At 38.2% G+C, this 21,244-nt stretch overlaps 1 protein-coding gene across 3 annotated transcripts in view; it reads right to left on the reverse strand.

Annotated features, from left to right (window-relative positions):
* The window catches only part of SPG11 (SPG11 vesicle trafficking associated, spatacsin), an 82,445-nt gene extending 64,876 nt beyond the window's left edge, over nt 1-17,569 (reverse strand). For all 3 annotated transcript variants that reach the window (XR_014000213.1, XM_081157171.1, XM_081157172.1), the window contains exons 1-8: nt 17,306-17,569; nt 14,332-14,516; nt 13,122-13,346; nt 11,522-11,726; nt 7,479-7,616; nt 6,845-7,293; nt 5,647-5,792; nt 3,099-3,231 (exon numbers count right to left, since the gene is read on the reverse strand). Coding sequence is in view for 2 of the 3 variants with exons in the window: in XM_081157171.1 (XP_081013297.1) it covers nt 3,099-3,231; nt 5,647-5,792; nt 6,845-7,293; nt 7,479-7,616; nt 11,522-11,726; nt 13,122-13,346; nt 14,332-14,516; nt 17,306-17,556 (1,732 nt within the window). In the remaining variant the exon portion in view is untranslated. The remainder of the gene's footprint in view (nt 1-3,098; nt 3,232-5,646; nt 5,793-6,844; nt 7,294-7,478; nt 7,617-11,521; nt 11,727-13,121; nt 13,347-14,331; nt 14,517-17,305) is intronic.
* Nucleotides 17,570-21,244: the final 3,675 nt, after the last annotated feature.

Below are 21,244 nucleotides of genomic sequence, written 5' to 3' on the forward strand. Positions count from 1 at the left end.
TTAACATGAAGATCACCAGGATATTCCCAATAAAATGAATATATCCAAAAATACCATGTTGCAATATTTTAAAATGTAAAACAAGGACCAATTTTTTTGTTTGTTTTTGTTTTTTTAAACGTCAGTCTGCTTTTTATTTTTATTTTTTAAAGTTTTATTATTGTTTAAATTATTACAGATGTCCCTTTTTCTCCCCAATGACCCATTCCACCCCGTTCCTTCCCCCTCCCCAGTCCCTCTCCCCACCATAAAGACCAATGTTTAATTCTCAAAACAGCTCACAAAACTTTTATAAAATCGTATTACTTGCAAACTTTACTGATTCTACTTACTACTAGTCAGTATTTACTGGTACTATATTACTAGTAACTATCATTTTGCTGACCACCTACTGTATCTTAAGTATTGTATTCGATGTTTTATAAATGCTATCACATTTATTCCTTTCAACAACTTGAGAGGTAGGTGTTATAGCCCCCTTTCCATAGATGAAGAAACTGAGCTTCCGAGAGAATAAATAACTTGCTCAGGCTAATTTGAAAAGTAAGTAGCAGAGCCAAATTTTGAAGTTAAGACTGTATGATTCTAAAACCATTATCTTAAACATGCAGGTGAAAGCAAGGAATGTGGGCGCCTGAATCCTCCTTTTGTCAGTTGCAGGCCCTAATGAAGTGATTCCAGTTTATCTCAGCATCAGCTCTAGGACTCTGTGTGAGTGATAAAGATGGTAAACATGGGTTTTCTCCCGGGAGAGCAGATAAAGCTATTCCCATGCTTCTTATTTCCAGACTCATTCCCTTACCCTTTAGGGCAGAGCAATGCAGATGAGAGTGAATTGACTAGAAATCATGACCACCAAAAAGCAGTAATAAATAATGACCATATAACTGCTGATGAAGCCCACTCACCACCACAAACTAGGCCCTTTTCTATAAATTTGAGATTAAAAAAAAAATTGGAGTGTAAAAAAGTTAGCAATTCAAGAGGGAAGAGACCAAACTCTGCACTCAAAATAAAAGGGAATGTTTTTAAAAAAAAGAGTATTTCTAATCCACATTCTCAGTGAGAACTAACACTACATTGATGGAAAAGGCAGGTTGTCATTTTCTCCATATAACTAGAGTACAAAGTGATAAAATTTTTCTGAAGGACAATTTATCAAAACATTTAAGAATATAAAATGTGTACCTCTTGACATGGAAATTCCACATCTAGTAATTTATCCCAAGTAATTAACTTTACACATACGCCATTTATAGCAAATTGAAAATAATAGTAAAAATTGGAATCAATCCAAATGTCTAACAGAAGTTTGGTTGAGTAAATTACGGTAGAATCTATACAATGAAATTCTATATCACCATAAATGTCCTGTCCAAACCATCCACAAAGACATTTGGTCCATGCCAACTCAGCTACCTTTATCCCATGTGCCAAGACCTGCTAGGCTACTGAGGCAATAAGGGTTATTATTGGTAATACAGCCACAACACAATTATTGGACCAATAAAACATGATAGTATTTTTAATGTATTAATCCTGTAAACCAAAAGTATAAATAAATGTTATGAGCTGTTTGAACCCAAGCATGTTTCCTAAGCAAGGATATTTTACCAAATGTTCACTAATCCCATAAATAATAAGCATATCTATTATTAACAAGAAAGATGTCTATGCCCAGCTGGCGTGACTCAGTGGTTGAGCATCGACCCATGAACCAGAAGAATCACGCTTTGATTCCTCATCAGGGCACACGCCTGGGTTGCAGATTTGCCCCAGTAGGGGGAGTGCAGGAGGCAGCCAATCGATGATTCTCTCTCATCACTGATGTTTCTATCTCTCTCTCCCTCTCTGAAATCAATAAAAAAAAAAAACCATAAAAAAACCCACAAGTCAACCCTAGACTATGTATCAAATACAGAATTTCAAAGAGCCTAAACAAACAAACAAAAAAACCCCAGGAAAGATGTCTATAATATATCAAGTAAAAAATATTATAAGATTATAAATCTTATGTATAGGGAAAAACACACTTTATTACCCTATGCCTCTGAGGAGAGGATCTGTATGGCTACCTGATCCAAAAATAAAAGCCATCTTTCCTGTTTATTAAAAAGGGAAGCCAAAATCTTGAAAAGTGTTGGTAATACAGTAGATGAGTCAGGCTGAAAATTCTTATTAACAAGTCCCAATCCATAACTCAGCCAGCAGCACTGTCACTGTACATCTCAGCCAGCTCTGCATTGTCACTATACATCTCAGGCAGTTGCAAGGGTAGGCAATTTTGCAAATAAATTTTATTCTCTTTTGAATAAAAACCTCTTGAATTTGAAAGATCATCTCTTCCTTGTATACTAAAAATACAAAACACAGTACAGGATATGAATAATAAACACCCTACTTAGAATGAGAATATTATTGATTCTCACAACTCAATTTCCACCGAAGAAATGAAATCTCAAGACTGAGTCTTAGTAAATAAATAAGTTATCAGAAAATACAATGATAGCCTGGCCGATGTTGCTAAGTGGTTGAGCATCAACCCATGAATCAAGAGGCTACTGGTTCGAACATGCCCAGGATGCAGGCTCTGTCTCCAGTGGGGGGCATGTGGGAGGCAGTGGATCGATGATGTTTCTCTCTCATTGATGTTTCTATCTCTGTCCCTCTCCCTTTCTCTCTAAAAATCAATAAAAACATACTTTTTAAAAAAACAGTAATTCGGAAGTGATTAAAAAGATAAAATGAGCCCTGGCTGGTGTTGCTCAGTGGTTAAAGCGTAGGCCGGCACACCAAAGGATCGTGGGTTCGATTCCCGGTCAAGGGCACATGCTTGGGTTGCAGGTTCCATCCCTGGCCCCAGTCAGGGAGTGTGAGGGAGGCAACTAATCGATGTGTCTCTCTTACATCTGTTTCTCTCTCTCTCTCTCTTTCTCCCTTTCTCTCTCTCCCTCCTTCTCTTTCTCCCTCCCTCCCCCCTTCCGCTCTCTCTAAAAAAAAAAAAAAATCAATGGGAAAAAAATATCCTCAGGTGAGGATTAACAACAACAAAAAGATAAAATGATAAACACAAATGTAGACATCTTTATTTTACTTACTTCTTAAATATAACTGTGATGGAAAGTGATCAAAGCTATCAGATACAGAAGATTTTGGGGATGGATTCAAAAGATTTTCCTTGCTCTTCAAAAAGAAATCTACTGTGTCCAGCTGACGATTCTCTATCCCAGCCTAAAGTGGGAGAAAATCAGAAAAAAATTACCATAGGAAAAAAGTCAGGACAAAAATTTTTTTAAACTTCAGAACTTAATGTGCTGAGACTGAAGACACAAGGCTATCTTTATCTTATAGGAGTACCTGGGTTCTAGGGAGGATTCTGACAATGACTAATTTACTGAATCTGGGGCAAGTCTCTAACCTTTTTGAACATGTTTCTGCTTCAGCAGGGACAGGTCAGAAGAGAACACCCTTCCAGCTCTACTGCTCTGTAATTCTAAAACAATTCAATGCTAGGTACTAGTGGATCACCCTTACAATTAAGTTACAGTCTACTTGAATTAAAATGTTAAAGCAGTAGGATATAAAGTTAACTAAAAAGCAAACTAAAAACAGACTCCAATTTCTGACTAGGTATTTTGAGGAACCTATCCATAGAGAATATTTAGAAATCACAGATTTAAAAAAGTGTGTGTATCTTTAAATGTTCAGTTGAACAAGAAAGAAAGAAAAAATTTCAGGGGATGAAAACAAATTTTCTTTTTCCCTTATTACTCAAACTTTCTACAATAATTATTTTGGAGTATATAAAATTAAGTTTTTTGACATATGGTGCTGGAACATGCACAAGAATTAAGTTGGATCCCTTCCTTATACCATATGCAAAAATAAATAAAAATACACCAGAGACCTAAAATGTAAAAGCTAAAACTATAAAACTCTTATAAATCTCAGACTAGGCAATGGTTTTTTGGATATGATACCAAAAGCACAAGTGACCAAAAACAAATTTTTTTGATCATCAAAATTAAATAAAAACTTGTGTTTCAAAGAACATCATCGAGAAGATGAAAAGACAATCTACAGAATGGGAGAAAATATTTACAAATCTTGTATCTCATAAAGGTCTAGTATCCAGGACATATAAAAAACTCTTAGAACTCAACAATAAGCACAAATAACTCAATTTAGAAATGGACAAAGGATTTAAATAGACATTTCTCCAAAGAGATAGATATACAAATGGCTAATAAACACATGAAAACATGTTCAATATCATTAGTCATTAGCAAAATGTAAATCAACATCACAATGAAATACCACTTCATTTTGCCTTCACAACCACTAGGATGGCTATAATACAAAAGGTGAACAGTAAGTGTTGACAAGGATGTGGAACTACTACTGGAACCCTCATATATTGCTGGTGGGAATGTAAAATAAACTGGTGGTTCTTCAAAAAGTTAAATGGCCTAGTCATTCCACTGCTAGCTGTATACCCAAGAGAAATGAAAACACAGGGTGACACAAAATCTTACATCACTGTTCATAGCAGGATTATTCATAATAGCCAAAAAGTAGAAACAACTAAAATATCTATCAACTGAGGAATGGAAAAACAAAAGTGGTATATTCATATAATGAAGCATTATTAAGCCATAAAAAAGAATGAAGTACTAAAACATACTACCACATGGATGAACCCTGAAAACATGCTAAGTGAAAAAAGCCAGTCACAAAAATCCATATATTTTAAAATTCTATTTATATGAAATGTCCAGAAGAAGCAAATCCAGAGACAGAAAGTAGGTTTGTGTTTGGGACTTAGGGGCCTCAAGGAATAGGAAGTGACTGCTAATAGGTATAGTTTCTTTTTAGGGCGATGAAAATGTTCTGGAATTAGTAGTGATGGTTGTGCAACTCTGAATATATTAAAAACCACTGCACTGTCTACTTTAGATGGGTAAATTTTATAGTATGTGAATTATATCTCAATAAAGCTGTCATAAAAAAACAAACTGGCACAGAACATTATTAAGTTCCACTTTTTGACCTTTCAGGGGCCTGTGTAGTATAGTAGAAAGTGTCCTGACTTTGATTCTATCTCCTGTCTTTATTAGTATGGCTATGGGCCACTTACTCAACCATTCTGAGCCTAAGGATTTCATCTGTAAAATGAAATGAATGAAAACTACCCAACCCATCTCACGTGGTTAATTTTAGGATAAAATTAGGTAGTGCACATAAAGTGTTTGTGAACTAGGAAATACTATATAAATGCAGGTGATGTTTCTATAGCTGGATTAGAAGAGTAGAGACTACAAGGTGGGAACAAAAAATTACTCCTGTTCAAGCTTTCCATAGCTTGCTTCCATTTAGTCTCATCGGCTTATTGCTGCTTCCATTTCTTGTAACTTTTGTTTCCTTACATAGTGTTTATTATAATCTTATATCTTTTAAAGCCAAAAAGTGTAAACTGCTAAGCAGAATCACGGTAGTGAAATAGCCAGAATTAAGCAAACGGGTGGATAAAGACTATATAGTTCTTTTTGCTGCTAGGTTAAATGAATTCTCCCATATCATCAGTCATATAAGAGTGTATGACAGAAAATAATGAAACAAAGTTATACAGACATTTAATTCTGTTACCTCTAGTGCATGTATGGGGATTGAGCACCTCCCCCAACCATTAAGATGGCAGAGAGAGTCCACAGTGCTGGCACTTCCATGGATCATTAGTCTATTTAAAAACTCCTCTTGAGTCAAACCAAACAATATCAGAGAGAGTCCATTTTCTACAGGAAAAATAAAAGTTAATTTAATAAGTTAGGACTTAGGCTTTAGGATTTTGACAGGAATTAATCATCCAATACTTCAGCACTATAATTACAAATATATTTTTTGGACACCAGGTACTATTATGACCTTAATTAATTCATCATGATTTTCCAATGTTGTTAAAAGTGTTCTATTTTTAAAACACTGACCATAAGGCAAATTCTGGTAAAAACAATGCAGTCTATGAAACAGCACTAAATTTCACTTTTTTACTTTGTATTATCTTGCACGATCAATACCTGGAATCTTTAACTATTTAAAGAGGTGTCATATTTCTGGTTTACTAAAATAAAACAATAGCATGCTCTTGACATACAGAAATACATGTTTACCAAAAGTGGAGTACTGAAGACACACATAGTTAGTTCAATCATAACATTCAACAGCTTTGCAGGAGGTTAGGGCATAAATGCTGAATGTCTGAAACATCAAACCCAAATGCCTACAAGAGCCAAACAGGTGGTGAGACACGTGCAACAGAAAGCTAACCAGAAAAAAAATGGCTCATCTAAGAGCTGAAATTCAGCTACAACTCATAAATACTCTGCAGGAATGCACGTCTAGTGTTGCCAGATCTTATAAGTTGTCAGGAACAGCTGGAAATCCAGGTTTTGTGTGAAATCCTCTAATTTTACATGTTTAAAAGACATAAAATCTTTTTAACAAGTGTAGATAGTACAAGCCAAACAAAATAAATCTGCAGTTCATTCATGGCCCACAAGCAGCCAGCATGCAACCTGTGCTTGTACGAACCTGTCAAGTGAAGACTCCCAGGATAAAAAACAAACTTTATTACTATTAGACTTTCTCTGACTTAGTATCTTAGCATTTAGCTGAGCAGAAACCACAAGAGAAAACCTTCCCAAGAGTAACACCAAATTTCCTCTATGAAAGGTTACTATGTAAAGAACAGAGTAGGCACTACCACCACCAGGGCAGCAGAAGTAAAATACATTAAGAGAAAACACATCTTCTCAGCAATAGACAACCTGATACAAAACATTCTCACCTGTCAAAACAAGACACAGTTGCTGGTCTCCACTACTGTCTACAGGAATACACTTTTTGCCAAGGGAAAAGTACTGCATGCCCTCGGTCTCCAAATCCCAAAGGACAATGGTACAGCCCGTCCTTTCCACTGTCCAAGCAAAGAGGGCAGTGAATCCTGTCACAGACACACAGCTAAGCTCAATGGGTTCCTCTTGTTCACTGATGTGCATTCTTTTCCATGCTCTTCCTGGATTACTGGTCTTGGCATGGTCTTTCTGTGGAAATTTATACTGACTGTGCATTATGTCCTGTGGAATGAAGGCCCAACCTGGCACACTGGTACAGTGATTATTAGATTCAGGGCACTCCAAATGGAAAATATCCTGGAACCATGGAGCACAGTGGGAAACCTCCAGTGTGGAGCTCTTTATTGTTTCATTCAGTAATAACAGCTGGGCTTTCCAAGACCTGGAAGACAGGGTAGAACTCACAACTGTTACAAGTGTAACGCACTAAGTAAAACAGTAAACAAGGAACGAGATGCACTTTTTCAAAAAAATTGTCTATCTCTGTAAAGAACTTTAGTGAAAAGGTATGCAGTAAGCATGACAAACATGAAAATAATAAAGTAAATCCAAAAAGGGTTTTTGTACCTATCAACTTGGAAGGAAAACTTGGTCAGTTTCATGTTGTAGTCAGAATTCACAGGATCGTCTTCGTCTATCCCCTTAGGGCCTTCAATAGGAATGTCTTCTAAAGTTTTTTCACAAAATAGGTGTCCTGGGTGTTGCCTACATTTTAAAATAATAGGCACGGTCAAAAATGATGATCAAATCCAAATCTGTGTTACTATTGTTTTAGCTAAAAATTGGGGGGCTGTCACAGAGAAGGGACAGTACAGTCCTGTTTCCCTGAAAAGGACTCCTTCTTATCTCCATTACTTACAGCAGAATCATAAAGTCAGCCTTAAGAGTTTAACCCATTTGTAACTATGTATGGTGATGGATGTTAACTAGGTTTACTATGGTGATCATTTCACTATATATAGAGTCATTATGCTGTACACCTGAAACTAATATGTTATATGTCAACTATATCTGATTTTTTAAAAGGAATATGACCCTTAAGAGCAGTTAGCTTTATAAACATATAAGAGCATTTATTGTTACTATATTGCAGATGTGATAAAAAAATACCAACAGAACTTTACATAAATTATCTTATCTAAGCCTTTCAACAACCCTAAGAAATAAATATACTCCCATTTTATAGATATGGAAACTAAGGCTCAGAGAATCACTGGAGTCAGATTTGAACCAGGTCAATGTGATCATAAAGGTTTTTAAGCATTCACTATAATACCACCACAAAGATTCAGGCTAAGACAGGGAAAGGCTTAAAAACTAGGAAGACAAAGTAGGAGTGTGGCAGAGGAGATGCAGAAAGAAGGCTGTCATGTTTGAGAACCACAAAGAAGGCTAGGGTGACTAAAGCACAGTGAACAAGCAGCAAGGTGGTGTGAGATGAGGCTGGAGAGGATGGCAGGACAGATGGTGCAGAGCTTTTTGGCTTATTAAGGACTTTTAGTTTATATCTTGGGGAGGGGAAAAGGAAGCTAAAGAAGGGTTTTAAGCAGAGAAGTGATATGATCAGATGCAAAAGAGTAGCTTGGGTGAGAAAGGAAGGCATTTAAACCCCAAGCACTTAAATTATTAACTATTAACCCTTTAACAATTTGAAGGTAGTATGTTGACATGGATTTGTCAAGGAGATGAGGAAAATAAGTTATAGATAGCAGAGTGACAGAGAAAAAGATGATACATGGAGAAGGTATATATATTCTGTCCCCAGATGTTAATACCTGGCTATCCCGCTTACAAGATTTTAACATCACTAGGATTACTCTACAGAGGATGGATTTGAGGGGGTAAGAAGAGACATGGGGAGACCAATTTCAAGGCTGTTAAGCTAGTTCAGGTAAGTGATGACAGTGGCACGGATCAGAGTGATGACAGAGGAGTTAAGTGGACAAATTTGAGAGACATTTATGACGACAGAATGGCCAGGACCTGGTGATGAACTGGGTGAGGATACAATACCTGAGCGGTTGGAAACAGAGAAAAGGGAAGAAATGAAAACAGCCCCTGAGGAGGGAAGAGGCGAGATCCCGAGCATACAGAGGGATGGCTCTCACAGGAGGTGGGAAACCCCTCCACTGTAACAGGAGGGGAGACAGAGGAGACAGGTGAAGGAAATTAGGTTTGTAATTTAATGCGAGACATTTAATGAAATCTACTCCTTTATAAAACAGGAGGCAAAGTCACCCAAAAAGAGCTGGTAATAAAGAGATGAATAGAAGTTTGAAGAAAATGGAAGCTTAAAAGCATTGTTGTAAAAAATGGGCTCACAAAAAAAAAAAAAATCATTGTAAAATTTTTCAGATAATATTGAGAGATCAGTTGAAGGTTGTGAATGCAAACTTACAATGTTATCAACTTTTCTTTGTGATTTTCACACAAGTGCTTAGTAGCTTGGGTGCAGGGACTACGAAGGCAGAGTAAAAAAAATTGTCAGATCAAGTGCTACCATAGGGCAGGAGCTTAGGGTACATGCAAAAAAATGACTGAAATACTAGGTCCCAGGGCTTCTGCTGAAAAGAGAGGGAAGTAAAGATAGGAGGGGGCTGGAGAGTGGAAGGTAAACAAATTGGAAATTCCAATAAGGTCAGATGACAGGTGAAGTGGGAGTACTTGAGTAAGCAAGCTGGAAAATTTGGGAAGTTGTGGTCAATGAGTGAGATGTATAGAACAGAGACTTGAGGTAGGAGCAGTTTCCAATAATGACAAAGCCCAGGGTATGACTATGAGAGTGGACAGCTAATGTAAACTGGAAAAAAGTCACTGAGAGAACAAACTATGAGTTTGGGTTCTCAAGGAACTTCCAAGCTCTACTGAAGCATGAAAAAATTAGGGAAATAATACAAGACTATATAAGTGCTAGATGGTAGTTCAAAGCAGAAGTGCTACAGAAGCTCAAAGAGGAAAATTATGAGTATAAAATTACAAGAGGAAGGGATAATAGTAAGGAAAGTCTTCATGAAAGAGGTGGATATCAAAGGATGAACAGGACTTGATTAAATAAAAAGGAGGGGCTGACATTCTGTATCAGGGGAAAGAAGAGCTAGAGCAGGGGCGAGGAATGTCCAACCCTCAGTCTGGCCCTGCCAAGGCAACTGAGACTTGAAATTCAATAAATCTAGGAGCTTTTTTCATAGCTAATTTTTAAGTTGATAATTTTGTATGGCCCATGAATGATGTTATAAATATCCAAATGGCCCTTGGCAGAAAGAAGGTTCCCTATCTTTGAGCTAGAGCCATGAGGCAGGCAAGACACAAACACTTTCAGACTTTAGAGCACACTTATAAAACATGCAGTAAACTTCACAGAAGTTATACTAATTAAAGAGCATTTATGTAAATAATTAATAAAACAGAGATCACTCATTTAGCTGGAAAAAACAGATCCCTAAATTACTATAGCAAACAGAACAAACAGTAGCTCTTCTTTGGCTGATGTTACATGGCTGAGTTCAATGAAATTTGTTCAAAGGAATGTCCCTGGTGTACTCTTCAGAGTTCTCTTGGAGTGCTGCCAGAGGAATAGAACTCTACACTAGAGGATCAGAATGGCTGAGTAGGCTTTCCTCCCTCCTCACCTGTCAATTTTTACTGATGATCAGGAGGTAACTACACATGCAGGTATGTCAGTAAAAATGGCCTAGTGATAAACAAGCACACACTCTGGGAATATGCTAATCATCCCTGCTCAGATATATTTTTTTAAAAAATCAAAAAAATCACAGTGATGAGAAGTTCTGATAGGTATATAAAAATTAATCTATCATTTTTTGTGATCCAATAAGCAATAAAACCCATCAAAGTGCACTCCACTTACAAGGATTTGTTTATCTCATTCATATTAAGCTAGGACCAAAAATCCTAATGGTTCTAAATGTGGACTGGCTGACTTTTAGATAACCAAGTTGCAATACATAGGCTACTGTGTGTGTGCAAGCACACATGCACACACACACCCCCCTCTCAAACATTTTTAAATTCAGAAGCAACTAGAATACTATCTAAATAAAAAAACAACACAAATAAGCACTCAGTTTTTAGTAATATATTTAGACAGCCCAAAATGTGGCCTCTCCAAGGGAAACACCTGAGGAAATCTTCAGCTGGAAAAAGTTAGCTTACTGTATCTTGTCAAACTCCTTTAAGAGATAAGTAATCCCCAAGGAAGCCAGGACGCTGAGCCACGAAAGAATTCTAACACAGTAAAATCCCATTTACTCTAATGTGAGGCAAGAGGTGAGTAGACAATGTATATAACAGCCAAGGGCTTTTAAAATTGTGCTCGATTACTTTTTCACTTATATAATGACATAAGCCATATATAATAACATATATAAATAAAAATAAAAATTTTGATATACATTCAGAAATAAAAAGGTAGCTAGTGGTCGTTTGCACACATTATTATACAATAACCACCTCAATATGTAGTAGCTAGAACGTGACCTAACTGAATAGAGGAAGAAAACTACTATTAAGGAAAAGCTAACAAATACACTTTTAACCTCTTCTGGCCCATATTCTTTACCTCAAATTAGTGACTGCAGTAATCTACATACCTGAAGTACAAATTTAAGTTAAGAGCAATTGCAGAGTTGGAGGAGCTGACAATCACAACAACATCTAGGTCTTGAGACACTTTCAGCGAAGTAAAGGATGAAATCTTGGCTGGCTCCTGTTGCTGCTCATTAAACATCATGTCTTCTCGGTGAAGTGCTAAATCCACATGAGCTACATGTGTACCATCCACAGTGTCAAAAATGTCTTTGAGTTAGAGTTAAAGAAAATGCCAGTCTTAAGTATGCCTAACCATTCAAACCACAGAACAGACAGAGCACCAATCTTGTAGGTACAATAACAGAAGAACATTGAGGCTGCCCCAATCACAGGAGCCAGATGACTTTGAAGTTGGTGGCCCAATAAACAACCTGATAGAGAGGTCATTCGACAATACTTGCTGAATTACACACTCTGTGCCATGCCCTGAGACATTGGTAATATTTTCCACTAGTGTTCTACAACAGTGCTGTCCAAGAGAAATATAAGGTGAACCACATTTGCCATTGTAAATTTTCTAGTAGCCTTTTTTAAAAAAAGAAATCTGCGAACCTAATGTTAATAATATAGTTTACTTAACTCAACATATCCAAAATATCATCTCAACAAGTAATCAGTAAAAAAAATTGAGATGTTTTACATCCTTTTTTTTCATATAAGTGTTAGAAATCTGGTATTTTACACTTATAGCATATCTCAATTTGGACACTAAGTTTTCACTGAAAATACCTGATCTGTATTTAGACTTCATAAAATTTACATTGGGAACTTTGGAACATCGGAATTGTTCCAAACATACTTAAAAGTTCTCTAACAGCTGAACCAAGCATCAGCTTTTAACTCTAAAGTAATTAAATACAATTAAGAATTTAGTTCCTCAGTCATGCTAGCCAATTTCAAGTGTTCAAAAGCCACATATACCTAGTGCTATGTTGAATAGCAGAGTTCTATAACCTGGCAACAAAAATGAAGTTAATCTAATAATTTGACATTTTTACAAAAGAAGTTTTAATGTAGGCCAATATATCTAGAATAAAATTAAAAAACTATTCCTTTAATTCAAAATGAAAGTTCCAAAATCACATAATGGGTCATTTTTCAAGCCTTAAGAGTAATTTTGCTGATGACCTATGGATCTGCTAGAGATTTCAAAAAACCGTAATATTTTCCAAAAATTAATAGAAGTGGTCAAGCAAACCATGATTTACTAATATGATGGAATCATCATTCGCGTTTAGATGGATATATCATATCATAAGCAGTCATCTAAATCTCTCCTGGAACAAGCACATAACAGATATTTAAGAAGCATATTCGAATAAGTGGATAATGCAGAGTATACACAATTTAAAAAGAACACAAATAAGTTGGACAATATGATTATGACTATAAAAAAACGTGTATACACTGGAAAAATATCTGAATGGAATATGAATCAATATAGTTATTTTAAGTTTATAAAGATCTTTTTCCCTGAAAAGTTTTACTGAAAAAGTAACCATAGACCTACACCCCAGTTCCTTAAAACTAAAAGCGTAAAAAGGTTCATCTTTCTAGGTATTCTCCTCCCCTGCATATCAACATTTTTACCACCAAGGATACAGATCCAGCCTAAACTACTCAAAACAAAAAGAATTCCTCTGCAGAGCTGCGTGTCAATAATACTGTCCACTGCCTGTGCAGGCAAGGGTAATGTGAAAGAGTTGAGTACTCTGATCTCAGCATCTCTGTCAGGAAACATGATGTGCAGGATGATACACTTGTTGATGAACAATAATGATGTATTATTGTGAAATGACAAAATTCTCAAAGATAATAAGGAAATACCTATGAAACAAAAGAATATTATTTCAAACTCGGTCACAATGCTACAATGGGCACATTTGATTTTGTAAACATAACACAAACAGGTAAAACAAAAAAGAAACAGCACTAAACTCAGTCCAAGTCTAGGCAGTTATTATTCACACCAACCTAAATAGTTACTGGATGGTAGGTAAGGGGATGAATGAAGATGGTCTACAAAGTCTCTGTTCCTTCTGTTATGGCCAGTCTGACAGCACACCAGAAGAAGATTCAAAATGCCTACTTACCCGTGGGACCCCACAGGAGCAATCACAGACTTTTTTTTTTTTAATGAAAAAGAAGGAACCTTAAAATCAAGGGTGGCAGTGGAAGGGGTGGAATGGGTCATTGGGAAGAAAAAGGGACATCTGTAACGTTTTAAACAAAAATAATAAAAAAATAATAAAAAATTAAAAATAAATAAATAAAATAAAATCAAGGGTGGCAAATATGCTACTGCCTTAAAAATAGAAGCCCAAGTGCCTTGATTTCTGCTCCCTGCAACCCTCAGAATGAGATATAGAAAACAGGTCTGTAACCAGTCTAGACCAGCACTATCCAATAGAAATACATTGTCCGCCACAAATGCAAGCCACATGTAACTTTAAATCTTTTACTAGTAGCTGCATTGAAAAAAAAACAGGTGAAACTAATTTTAATATATATTACTTACCTCATTATATCCAAAATATTTCAACATAATACAAAAACCTAATAATGAGATATTTTACTTTTTTTCGTACTAAGTCTCCAAAATCTGGTATGTATTTGACACTTAAAGGACATCTTAATTCATGTTAAGCACATTTCAAGTGCTCAAGAACCCCAAGTGGCTAGTGGCTAGTACTGGACAAGGCAGATCTCCCACCCTGGTTTCACCTATATAAGAACCTTTTCTGAAATATACAAAATTACAAAGTAATGTCACAGATTTCAACATGCTGAAAGACCACCTGTCAAAACTTACTGATATTTTGATCTTCAATGAGTTTTTGCAAAGTTTCCTCACTATAGTTATACAAAATGGTTCCATCACATCTTCCATCTTTCAAATCAAATTCATAGATGAGCAGTTCATAATTTTCACTAAGAACGAGCAGTCTGGGCTTGTCCGTTGGTGTGCCGCTGTTATGAGAATCCTCCCACACAAAGCTAAGGAAAGAGTTTAGATAATTTTTATATTCTATATCTACGATAATATTTACCCACAATGGTGAGATTGGAAGGGCAGAATTAGTAGAGAACAGTTCTTTAGTTCAGCTGGTAGCATTAATTCTACATCCAATTTAAGAGAAAGTAAACTGCTTTAGGACTTCCCACTTCTTCCCTCTTCCCCTTCCTACTTCTTCCCCACCCCAGTCCCTTCACACCAACACAAGAATACAGAAGTGGGTGGTGAAAAGGGGTAATGGGGCAAGAAATGATGGCTGCTTTTATTTCTTCATCCTAAATCCTGACTAATGATATATTTAAAAGAATTGTCACAATGGGGGGTAGGTTTCAATAACTAAGTATGTATATTATTTATGTTAGTTATTATTTGTTAATCGTTCACAATAAGTTTTGCTAACTTAAATGCTTCCAATAACTTTAAAAAAGATTATTTATATTAATAGACCTTAAGGCTCCAAAATGGTATTATAGAATAGCTCTGTCCAACAGAACTCTGTTGGAAGATGGAAGTGTTCTATATATCAGCTCTGTTCAATACAGTAGCCAACAGCCACATATGGCTACTGAGCACTTGAAATGTGAGTAATATAACTGAGGAAATGAATTTAAATTTTTAAGTCATATGTAGCTAATGGCTACCATGCTGGACAGCAGTTACAGAATTTTTAAAGCAGTGTAATGTCAACATACCAACCCTGGCTAGCAAGGATGGAAATAAACTAATGATGCTATAGCTTCAAGTTAAATAATCAAATTAAATTAATTTAAAAAATTAAAGGGCCCCAATTCTGAAAACAATGCAATGGAATGAGATGGCTACCACACTGATAAAGTTTCATCTTTTTAAAAAAGCTTTTTTCTACAGAAGTAGTAAGTTTTATACCTAGAAAAATTGGACTTAGTGCTATTACGTCCTTATTAAAGAAAAAGATGAACACATATTTCTATCCTTATACCAAGACTGATTTTTTTTTTTTATTAACGCCAAATTCCTGACTGATTACACTGAAAATTTGGAAAACTATATAAAAAATTTTTTGGCTTAAACAACAGATATTTATTTCTCACAGTTCTGGAGGCTACAAGTCCAGGATCAAGGTGCCAGCTGAGTGGTTTCTGATGAAGCAGCTCTTTCTGGCTTGCATATGGCCACTTTGTTGTGTGTCCTCATATGGCTTTTACTCTGTGTGCTTGGAGAGAGAGATCTCTGGTGTCTCTCCCTCTTCTTATTAGGAAACCAGTGCTACAGAATTAGAACCCATTATAACTTCATTTAACCTTAATTACCTCCTTAAGGGCTCAATCTCCAAATACAGTCACAAGAGTGGTTAGAGTTTCAACATACAAATTTCGGGGAACACACACAGTGCATAAGACTTCATGCTACTAGAAGGCAGTCGGTTAAAAAGATATCTCTCTCATTCTGCCTCCCTAATAATATAAATGTTGAATAGGAAAAATGTGCAACAAACTAAAATACATTTAAAAGGCAGAACACTGTGACACAATTAACATCATTACCATATGTACTATATTAACATGTGGAAAGACAAAATTTTCTATGACTACAAAATATAGAATGTACAGTGATTTCAACAATATAAAAGGACTATACTTTGAGAAAAGTAGGCTATAAACCCTGAATACTATAAACTTGTCCTTATTTTTACCCTATGACGTATTTTAATTGAATTAAAATTCAATTCAATTCAAATAAAAAAGCTTTTCTTGATCCATGCCCCCCTCTACTAATTTCATGCAGCAGCTTATGAATGCCCCGTTAATTTGTGTGTGTACGTCTTATCTAATGTTCTCAAACACCTAAAGCATTCTGCTTTTCACTCCGCCTCATCTCTGTCTTTACAAAGCTCTGTTCATAGGGTAGGTAATACTGCTCAATAAACTTACTTCCTAGCAACTAGAGGTCAGGAATAAAGAAGGCACACTCAGAACAGATGAAAGCCTTCGCTCACTTAACAAACGCATCTCTGTCAGATGCTGTTACACCACCTGGAGATTCCAAGGTAAGGAGTCCAAAACGTTTTCTATTATAAAAAGAGCCCAAAGACTCAGAGGGCACTGCCAAACTTAATGATGTAAAAACGAAGTCCTGGACCGAGAGTTACAAAAGTGGAAAGTAATACATTATTGTAATTATGGGGTTTCCCCCTGCATTCCTAAATCATGCAAGCCTCACAGGTAAGAACTGTCTTCTTCAACGTTTTAGGCATTGCTCCTAGGGAACAGTAAGCGCCTAATAAATATTCGTTGAGTGAATACATGTGTGGACAAACTAGGCTCTCTGTCCTTGAGGAACTGGGGGAAAGCCCGCTGGTGAAGGAACTCGCTGTTGCAGCGGCGAGAAAAAGGTATCCGGGTAACACCCATTAAACAGGATGCCCAGCTGGTATCTTTAACGGACTTAACTGAAAAAAGAAAGCGCGCAAGGTGCGCGGCACAATGACGATTAATCGAACTTCGCTGGATGAAAAAAAGAACCAGCGGCCAAGCGGGGACTCGTCCCAGGTTCGCCGCGGTTGGCAGAGGAGCGGCAGCCGCCCCGCCCACCCGGAACCGGGAACCGAGGGCCCGGAAACGCGCTAAAGTGGACAGGCCCGGAGAGGAGACCGGGCGCGCTCGCCTCCGAGGCGCTTCCCGCGGCCGTCACCCCTCTCCCGCTACCTCCAAGCCAGCAGGGGGGCGGTAGGGCCGGCCGAGCTACGGCTCCGGGCTCCCCCCACGCAGCCCAGCCCTCCCGCAGCACTTACTGCCGAAAGGGGCCATCGAAGGAGCAGCCACCCCCGCCCCGGCCGCCCGGCGCCAAGGAAAGCACGTGAAGGCTGCCTGCAGCGGTCAGGCTCCCCAAAACCTCCTGCTCTCTGTGCATCTGCGCCCGGGTTCCCAGACGCCCCGTTGCCTCAGGGGGGACCGGCGCCAACAACATAGGTAGAACCCGCTCCACGGTTTTAGCGCTGTCGTTGCCGCCGACGGCAGCACTTCCAGACCCCTTCGCCGCCATCTTTAGTCCGGCAGTTTGTGGGGTTTTTGCGTCCTGGGCATGCGCAGCGTAGCCGACCCGCCGGCTGCCGCGTGACTCCAGCTGCTACAGATCAGCTGTGTTTGCAGATCACAATCCTTCCGTAGGGAGGCAGTCCCCAACCACGCCTGCAAAGCTTGCCTCCAACCTGCTTTAACAATCCTAAAATATGGAGGGCCTGCTAGAGCGGCCTAAGGCAGGCTGTAAAAGCTAGCTCACTCCGTGGCCTTACGTTTTGCCGCCTTAATCTAGCTGCCACCAAGCTGTCGGAACCCGGTCCCTGCCTCTTCTCTTGGCTTCTCTTACTGTGCTATTCTATTTGTCTACAGCGCTGGGGTGATGTAAAGAGGGAGTTGACCTGAGTGTCAGGGAAACTGGGTAAAGGTTGAAGGTGGTGCAGGTCCCTTGTCATTACTGCACTTCTCAGGGAAGTATGATCCAAGATGGTAAGCAGAGAGAGGAGCAGAGGGGTGAGAAGTGTCGAGTAGGCATTTTGGAAAGGGCCCTAATAGACCGCAGTGCCTTTCTTATAAACACATTCTTTTCCACAATCAAATGGGGCACAGGGCTACCAAAGATTAGCTCCTCCTTTTCCTTTGATTCCAATCCTCTTGTTCTAGGGCTTTGAGTCTGTAAAATCCTTTTTGTCCTGCATTGCTTTTTCCTTTATTGGGATGCTTTGTTGTCATGCAGACATGCTGTAATATGTGAAACCGATGGTCCTTATGACTTTGATTAAATTTAGTTTTAAATCTTGGCTCTAGAAATCCTCTCTCCTAGGCCTTTCCTCCTGAATAATCAGCAACCTGGGTCAGAAGATAGTAGCCCTGGACCCGACTAACTCATACTGGCCAGACCTCTCGCAAGCTAAAGATAACGTCATGGCCGAAGTTATGTTTCAGTTTTTGAACTCTAAAGTGGAACAACCCCCTGGCTATTTTCCATGAGACCAGAGGGAGTCTGAAAAAGATTTCAGAGCTGTTCTCCAGATCTGAATAAGTGATTCATTACCCTTACTTCATATCTGACCCATCAGTTGCCCTGTGTAATCTGTAACCTACCAGCCACCGAGGAATTCCTATCATTCCTCACTCCCTTATTAAAGTACTTCTTTTCAAGTTTGGTAACACCACTTCCCTAGTTTTCTACCTATTTCACTGATAACTCCTCAGCTTTTGAGCATTAGCTTCCCATTCTCCTGGATAATGCCATTCATCAATAAAATAGCCAGTATTTCTCCACTGCAATTCTAGCGCTGGGTGGACAAATTCTTTCTGTTCTGAAACACATGTAATTCTTTAAAAAGATGACTTCCCTTATTCTACACCAAAGGCTACCTACTGCCAAATTTGTTTCCCTTTTAGAAAATTCTAGGTTGACTCTTGTAGTCAGAAAAATTCCCTCTCTCCTCACCTCAACCCTCTAATCAGTCTGCCGTCTCCACCAAAACTGTCCCTTGAAATTAATGATCTCCATAGTCACAACCAGCCATCACCTATCATTCCTCACTCCCTTATTAAAGTACTTCTTTTCAAGTTTGGTAACACCACTTCCCTAGTTTTCTACCTATTTCACTGATAACTCCTCAGTCAGCCTTCCTTAGAATAATTGCTTCCTATCTAAATAACATCTATATGCTGGTAACTTCCACTTTTGTGTCTTTATCCCTGACCATTTCCTTCAACTTCAGACTGCTGTTTAACGACCTACTTGCTATGTAAATTTGATTAACCCCTCACAAACCCATTTTCCCCATTTCACTATGGAGTACCCACCATTCACTCCACCTGGGAGTCATCCTTGACTTTTTTAAAAATATATCTATTGATTTCAGAGGGAGGAAGGGAGAAATAAAAACACCAATGATAAGAGAGTCATCATTGATCAGCTGCCTCCTGTACCCCCCCAACCAGGTATTAAGCCTGCAACCCAGGCATGGGCCCTGACTGAGAACTGAACTGCAGTCTCCTGGATCCTAGGTCAGTGGATGAGCCACACCAGGCTGGACTCATCCTTGACTCTTAACTACCGCGCTTATCTAGCCCATCAGCAATGTCTGTCAACTCTTACCTACTTTCAAGATTTATTCCAAATCTCTTCTGTTCTCTGTCACCACTGCTCTTAAGTTCTTGCCCGAGCTGTTGGAAAAAAACTCTGAACATTTTCCTCTGCTTTCTATAGTTCCCTAACAATTTCTCAGTCAGAGTGATCTTCTAAAAATGAAATATCACATTACTTTCCTGTTTAAAATTCTAACTTCATCGCAGTTAAAATTCCAAATTTTTAAAGATCATGGCTTAGAGATCTATATACCCTACCTACCTCTCTCCAACCTCATCACCCTCCCCACTTATCTGTACTTCAGCCACACTCTCTTTTCCTGAAACACACCAAGTTCATTCTCACTTTGGGGGCTTTGTGCTCAGTAGTGCCTCTACATGAAATGTATTTCATTTCTGCTTAAATATAACCCCCATTAACAGACTTCCTGGATCATTCTACTCTAATTACTCATTACCCAGTTTCGTTTTCACCGTGGTGGTATTTATCACCACATGATGTTCGTTCTGCATTAGTTCCTGTCCAAACAGAATGTAAGTGTCAGAAGAAGAGCAAGGCCTTTTCCTTGCTCACCACTGTTACCCTGACACCTAAAATGGTGCGTGGTTCATAAAAGGCACTCCAGTGTTTGCTGAACCTGAGGAATGCATAACCTTGTTTGTAAAGTTAAACCAAACATTTCATATCCCAGGAGAGAGATTTATATTCAACTCTCTTAGCTCAGCCAGGGTTACTTTCTCTTTATAAAAAAAATAGCAACATTGAAGCAATTTCCAAGGTCATACTTTTGTTAGACATAACACAGCCTTATCCCTTATATTAATGACATTCTTAGAGCATTCATACATAAGCAAATGGCTTTTATTACAACTCCTAACTTACAAGTTTCAACACATCGTTATATTATCTCTTTACTTATACCTTATTATGCCATCCCTTTTTAGGCCATCATTCAGGTTTTTGAAGACAGCATAAAATGTTTTGGGCGGGGTCCTCCAATATGTCTTATCAAGGCATTAGAAATGTCTTAAGACTCTTGGATCCCTGCAGATAGAGCCCATACAGCTAGTGTGTGATGATTACTTTTCCCACATGTACATATTCCAGAACAATGAGATCAGCAGACCCAGGCAAGCCTACAAAGAGAACAGATGTTAACTACAAACAATTCCACTTTCTAAAGTATTAGTGTGATTTAATAGCTGACTCTTTCCAGCAGATGGTAAATTCTGAGGAAAGATATGACCTCCATGTTGTTTGTGTTTATATTTTGGAATAGTTGTCCCTCAAATATTTCTTGAGTGAACAGCTGTTTCTCAAGTCTTGTCCGCAAATAGCTTAGCAATGATAAATGACCAAAGGACCTGAGAATCCATTAAATGGTTTGTCTGAAGAAACAGGCCATAGGGCCCTAACTTGAGGACCCTATTATTATTACTTTTTAATCTTCACCCCAGGATATTCTTTCCATTGCTTTTCAGAGAGTAGAAGGGTAGGAGAAGGAGGGAGGGAGGCTGGGAGGGGGGGAGAGAGAGAGAGAGAGAAGGGGAGGGGAGGAGAGGGAGAGGGGGGAGGGAGGGAGGGAGGGAAAAGAAAAAAGAAAGAGAAA

Source organism: Miniopterus schreibersii, assembly GCF_964146895.1.
Source record: "Miniopterus schreibersii genome assembly, chromosome: 1".
NCBI classification, from domain to species: domain Eukaryota; kingdom Metazoa; phylum Chordata; class Mammalia; order Chiroptera; family Miniopteridae; genus Miniopterus; species Miniopterus schreibersii.